Source organism: Solanum lycopersicum, chromosome 11, assembly GCF_036512215.1.
Source record: "Solanum lycopersicum chromosome 11, SLM_r2.1".
Classification (NCBI taxonomy): domain Eukaryota; kingdom Viridiplantae; phylum Streptophyta; class Magnoliopsida; order Solanales; family Solanaceae; genus Solanum; species Solanum lycopersicum.
Genome location: NC_090810.1, coordinates 9,526,566 through 9,533,016, shown reverse-complemented (window position 1 = coordinate 9,533,016; position 6,451 = coordinate 9,526,566). Strand labels below are relative to the sequence as shown.

At 30.5% G+C, this 6,451-nt stretch overlaps 2 protein-coding genes across 3 annotated transcripts; one reads left to right on the top strand and one right to left on the bottom strand.

Annotated features, from left to right (window-relative positions):
* Window positions 1-93: 93 nt before the first annotated feature.
* LOC101244734 (subtilisin-like protease SBT3.10) lies at window positions 94-6,241 on the bottom strand. 2 transcript variants are annotated; one of them, XM_019210859.3, is made up of 3 exons: window positions 5,990-6,241; window positions 5,323-5,420; window positions 94-2,324 (listed from the first exon to the last, which is right to left on the bottom strand). In XM_019210859.3, the coding sequence occupies exons 1-3, from the start codon at window positions 6,130-6,132 to the stop codon at window positions 2,287-2,289; spliced, it is 279 nt and encodes a 92-aa protein (XP_019066404.2). In that variant the 5' UTR covers window positions 6,133-6,241; the 3' UTR covers window positions 94-2,286. The 2 variants fall into 2 exon arrangements, with proteins under 2 accessions (XP_019066404.2, XP_004250395.2); XM_004250347.5 differs by lacking the exon at window positions 94-2,324 and adding an exon at window positions 4,732-4,974 and having other exon boundaries at window positions 5,990-6,216.
* Window positions 3,093-4,793, top strand: LOC101267081 (short-chain dehydrogenase reductase ATA1). The gene is made up of 3 exons (XM_019210858.3): window positions 3,093-3,223; window positions 3,684-4,057; window positions 4,158-4,793. The coding sequence occupies exons 1-3, from the start codon at window positions 3,165-3,167 to the stop codon at window positions 4,580-4,582; spliced, it is 858 nt and encodes a 285-aa protein (XP_019066403.1). The 5' UTR covers window positions 3,093-3,164; the 3' UTR covers window positions 4,583-4,793.
* Window positions 6,242-6,451: the final 210 nt, after the last annotated feature.

Here is a 6,451-nt window from a genome sequence, read left to right as displayed (position 1 = left end):
TTGAATTTTTCTTCTTTTGATCCTTCTTTTTAATTTAATAGAAAAGATAAAACTTATATGTCTTTAATTCCACCCCTTTTAGTTATCATATTATTTTTTTTAGAGTCAAATAATAAGAATTTTAATTTGTTAAATAATAAAAATTTTAATTAACGTTTTGCGATATATTTTTTCATCATATTAATACGTAAAAAATTATAATTTATAACACTTTTCATACCTTCTTTTGAATATAATTTAAAATATAGAATTAACGTATTTTAATTTAATTTTAAAAATTAAATAAATTAAGCACAATATAACAATTAAGAGAGAACGAACCAAGTATTAAATTAACAAAAAGCATACAACTGATATTAGTAATTTCTAAAGATAAAAATGAAACATATCACTATTCAGATTTCATATGTGATCATTCTGTAAAATTTCAAAATGTTAAACTTTAAAGCTCATATAAATTAAAGATTATCATCAGAATAAAAAAAAATTACTTTCACATATAGCAAATATAAAAAATTTATTTGTATGCTATAACTATAATTTAAATAGGGGAAACTTTCACATATAGCAAATAAAAAAGTCATATTTGTATGTTATAGCAAAGTTTGTATAATTGTGTTCCATAGCAAACATAGAAACTGTATAATTCGCTATACATATACAGTTGAAGCAAATTGTATAAAACGTAGTGTATAACACAAGAAAGAGAAAGACACTTGGACAGAGAATTGTATAAAAACGAAGTGTATAAAACGAATTGTATTATTATAAGTGTATAGAACGATTATATACAATTTGAATTTGTATAAAATGAGAATCAGAGAAAGACAAAAGAGACTTGACAAGGAATATACAATTGAATCGAATTGTATAAAATGAGAAAGAGAGAAATTAGATACAATTTAAAAATTGTATAAAACGAGAAAGAGAGAAAGACAAAAGAAACTGGGTAGGGGAGTATTTCTATTGTATAATTATAAGTGTATAGGACGAAAATATATGTACTTGCATGTGTATATATAATTTTCTCACGCTTTACACAAACAGAAACACAATTTATACATTTCGCTTCTGTTTGTATAAGTGAGAAAGGCGAGGGAGACAAGCGAGATTTGGGAGAGTGGCGAGCGAGATCTGGAAGAGGGGAACAAAAATATATCTATTTACACAATTTTCTCTGCTTTATACAATTACAAATAATTTTTATACACTTGCGTTTGTATAAAAAGTGAGGAAGCGAGCGAGAGATTGGAGGAGAGTGGCGAGCGAGATATTTGAGAGAGAGACGCCTGACAATTTTTTGCAAACGTTTGCTATGGAGCACAACAAACTCTAGCTACTCCATTTATTTTAGGTTATTAGTTTGCTATTATATACAATTTTTTCCTTTAAATAATTAAACTCCATATCAAACATGTTATGATTATTTTGCTCTACATATATACAAAAGAAGCTAAGTTATTTCGCTATACATATATACAAAAGAAGCAACTGTATAATTCGCTGACTCCTCTTCATATTTGTATTTCATATTATTAAGTGGAAACACTTTGAATTTTTCTTCTTTTTATCCTTTTTTTTTTAATTTTATAGGAAAGATAAAACTTATACGTCTTTAAGACCACCCCTTTTAGTTATCATATTATTTTATTTTTAGAATCAAATAATAAGAATTTTGACTAGTCAAATAATAAGAATTTTGATTAACGCTTTACGATATATTTTTTCATCACATTAATATATAAAAAATTGTAATTTGTAACACTTTTCATATTGTCTTTTGAATATAGTTAAAAAAAATTAACGTAATTTAATTTAATTTTAAAAATTAGACAAATTAAACGCAATATGACAATTGAAAGAGAACGAACGAAAGTATAAAATTAACAAAAAGCATACAACTGATATTAGTAATTTCTAAAGATAAAAATGAAACATATCACTATTCAGATTTCATATGTGATCATTCTGTAAAATTTCAAAATGTTAAACTTGAAAGCTCATATAAATTAAAGATTATCATCAGATTTTTTAAAAAAAATAACTTTCACATATAGCAAATATAAAAAATATATTTGTATATTATAACTATAATTTGAATAATTACGCTCCATATCAAACATGTTATGATTATTTTGCTCTACATATATATAAAAGAAGCTAGATTATTTTGCTATACATATATACAAAATAAGCAATTGTACAATTCGCTGACTCCTCTTCATATTTGTATAACTTCACAGCAGGCCATATAAATTGTTGTCAGCCCCTTGTTTGTATAAATCTTTAACAGTTTCTCAATTCAATTTTCTGTGTTTGTATATCTGTATAAAGTTTGAATTTGTATATAATTAAATAGAAATAAAATGTTTGTATATCAAATATAAATCGTAGCCAACCTTTCAATTCAATTTTATGCGTTTGTATATATGTATAAAATTTAAATTTGTATACCATTGAACCGAAATAAAACGTTTGTATATCATTCTCTCTCTCGCTTTATACAAACATAAATTATACGTTATATTTTGTATAATCTATATCTATATAAAGCGAGAAAGAGAGAAAGACAAAAGAAAACTTTGAAGAGAAATAATTGTATTGGATAATTATAAGTGTATATGACGAAAATATAAATATTTGCATGTGTATATACAATTTTCTCTCATTTTATACAAATAGAACATAATTTATACATTTCTGTTTGTATAAAGCGAGAGAGGCGAAGGAGAGACTAGCGAAAGAGAGAGGGAGAGTGACGATCGAAAATTCTAGAGAGAGGCAACTGACAACAGTTTGTTACGGGACACTATTAAATCAAACAATAGTTATAACATTTAATTTAAATTAATAATTTGTTATTATGTACCATTTTTCCTTTTAAAAATAATTAATGTACCCTTCAAACTGATATTTTGCAAATGGAAAATCTAGGCATGAAATGCATTTTCCACCCCTTATGTGTAACAAAAAAAATATTTCTGGTAGGATATAGTTGTAAAACAAAATATATATGACAAACCTATTTTTCCTTTGCTACTAATATACTTGATCACATTTTCTTCACTGGAATTTACTTGCAAATTATTTAGTATTTATACATAGTTAATATCTTTGATCATTTTGTTAAATTTCAATTGTTGTTATCTTGTACTTGGATTAAAATGGATAACAATACTAGTGACACAAAGGATACTTTAGTCCAAATATTGTCCCCCCAAAGGTTAGTATTTTGATATTGGGAAAATCTACAAGTACCATCCAATCTATTTCTGAAATTTCAAAGACACACTCATACTATATTAAAGATTTATTATCTCTGAACTTATTTTGTAATATAATTTTCTATCCTTTTTCAGCCTACGTTGCACTATCTTCTGCCCCAAGGCGTGCTGATAATTTTTTTCAAACTAACTACCTGGTTGATAGTGTCACATGCATAGGCTGAAAAGGGATAGAAAATTATCAATAAAATAAGTTTAAGGGGTAATAGAACCTTAGTATAGTATAAGTGTGTCTTTGAAATTTCGGGCGTAGGTTGAGAGTACTTATGCATTTTCTCTTTGATATTCAATACAAACTTTGAACCTATACTTACTGGCATTTCATTGAATTTAAATTATATTACTAATCGTTTGTCAGTCAGTTAGTGTATAGAACTTAAACTCTTTGAAATGTGTCAGGTTGAGGGGAAAAGTTGCGGTTATAACAGGCGGTGCGAGAGGAATAGGAGCAGCAACAGCAAGAGTTTTTGCGGAAAATGGAGCTCATGTTGTGATTGCAGATATACTGAATGAAGTAGGTACAAGTTTAGCTGAATCTATTGGAGGTCGTTACATTCAATGCGATGTTTCGAAAGAAGAAGAAGTTGAATCAGCTGTTAAAGTTGCAGTTGAATGGAAAGGAAGATTAGACATCATGTTCAACAATGCTGGAATTGCAGGCTTTGGAGGAAGCATTACAAATATCAGAATGGATCAGATGATGACACTCCTTGCTATAAATCTTCATGGAGTTGTTCATGGCATCAAACATGCTGCCCGAACAATGATAGCAGGCAAGTAACTTTTGAACGAGTCAATAACGTACCTCTCTACTTTGAGATAATTCTGTGTCGTGTCAAGTCAAAATCAGACAAACATATGTTAATGGTGCAGGTAAACGTGGAGGCACGATCATATGTTCATCAAGTTCAGCTGCTATTATGGGAGGATTGGCATCTCACTCCTACACAATGTCTAAAGAGGCAATCTTAGGACTTGCAAGAAGCACAGCTTGTGAGCTAGGCGTTCACGGGATTCGAGTTAATTGTATTTCACCTCATGGTGTTCCTTCTGAGATGCTTGTGAGTGAGTTTCAAAAGTTTCTTGGTAATACAGAACTGAGGCCTAATGAAGTGAGTTTGATTGTAGGGGAAAGAGGAAGTCTTCTACGTGGGCGGGGTGGAAGATTAGAAGATGTAGCACAAGCTGTGTTGTTTCTAGCTAGTGATGAATCTGGTTTTGTAACTGGACATAATCTAGTTATCGATGGGGGTTACACTTCTGCATTTAGTCAAATGAGTTTCATATACAATGATTGAAGAAAACAACAGAGGAGTTAATCACACATGCATTTCTCTATTGTAACTCTCCGAGTAGAATATGTGCGTCTATTTGTTCTAAGTTTAAGTGTCTATACTATCCAAAGTTGGAGGGCATAGATGTCAGAAGGAAACGTCTATGTACTATGTTTTGTATCACATGTTGAACACATTTTGCTTTCATTTATTTAAACAAGAGTCACATCACCAAGTTTGCACTCGCGGAACAAACTTCCCTTTGTGTATGCATATCATATATCACGAGCTTATACGTACACATATCAAGGTAAATTGGTTTGGCGATGGAGTCACAAGAATTGGTTTTCACTTAAGCTTCGGTCCATCTAAATGGTATGTTCTGCTTGGGACAATTTCCAAGACCCCAGGTTTTTCTGCCAAAGAAAAAAGTTATAACTTAGTTAAGCTATAAAGCCAATGAGTTATGACTCGAAATCATGGTCGGGCAAAAAGAAAATCTGGATATGCATACTGTCTCCGGAACCAGTTATAAGGTTTATCAAACTAAATAAACGAACGGAAGATGCTTAAAAATCATTCTTAAGACTGATTGTTTTTCGTATAAGATCTACAAAGATACCAATAAGAGGGGGGTCTAGACCGGCCTAGCATAAGTTTGTGAACTCATCATTTCTTATTCATTCCAAAACAAATCATTGAATCATGTAGTGTTCAGGTCAGGGGCGGAACTACGGGGGTTCAACTGAATCAATAGAACTTACTTGCAAGCTCAGAGACCTGCTCAGGAGTCAGCCTGGCCGCGAACCCACTGATCACGTGCTTGTAACTGTAAATCAAAGCCTCCTTTGCAGCATCCTCACTTTTTTTTACACAAAGATCAGTCTAGTATTTCAATCTTACGTATACCGAATAATAGAAATGCAACGATACTATAATGAAAAAAGAAAAGAAAAAGGTATCTGCAAACTCAAAAACTAATCAGCTGATCAAAGACATATAACCAAGCAATGCTTAGTACTCAACAACTAACCATTGATTTCAGTCGGGGTGCACGTGCACCTGGTAACTTCCGAAAAAATTACATGTATATATGTATCTAGTTTAAAAAACCGATAGAAATTAATATATAGTTAACAGTGCACCCATAAAAAGCATAAAAGTGCCCTAGTGCAATTGGCAGAAGTTAGAGTTACTACTATCTAGATCAGGGTTTAGATCCCACTTAAGCCTATTTTTATTTTAACTTTAGCTTAGACCTTATATTTGAGAAGTATGTTTATATAGGTGCATCCAAAACCTTCAAATCTTGGGTTCACCTCTTCACTCTAATACGTCCAATCAAACGCGATTGTTGCATTATATCTCACATACGTGATGTGTGTATACCCAAAAAGAAATTAATTAGAAGTTGAGAAGAAAAAGAAGAACCTGCCAAGAACAGAAGCTAAGGTCTTGATATGAAACTCCTTAGGTTGAGGGTTTTCAGTAAAAACAATGTACACTTTTGCTTCTTCACAATCTGCAACAAACAATAACAAGAAAACCAAGAAAATAATTTGGATTTTCTGCATCACTACACCTTTTTTTGTTTGTGATAATAATAATTTATCTTAGCAAAGTGAGCTACTTGAAACTTCTATTTCTATTTATAGTTAAGGGCTACAGCTGGAGGACTTTGTCACGCGTCGCAATATTCGTTGCATGCCTGCTTTACCAATTCGGTTTTAGCTACGACTGAAATAAGAAATGGTCAGCTTTTTTGTTTAGTCATCCACTTATTTCGATTTAAATTATAGATTTAGAAAAATATTAAATTGTACATTTGACTTATTAATTATTGATTTAGTGATTTTTTTATTATTATCAATTTAACTTTTAAAAATTTATCAA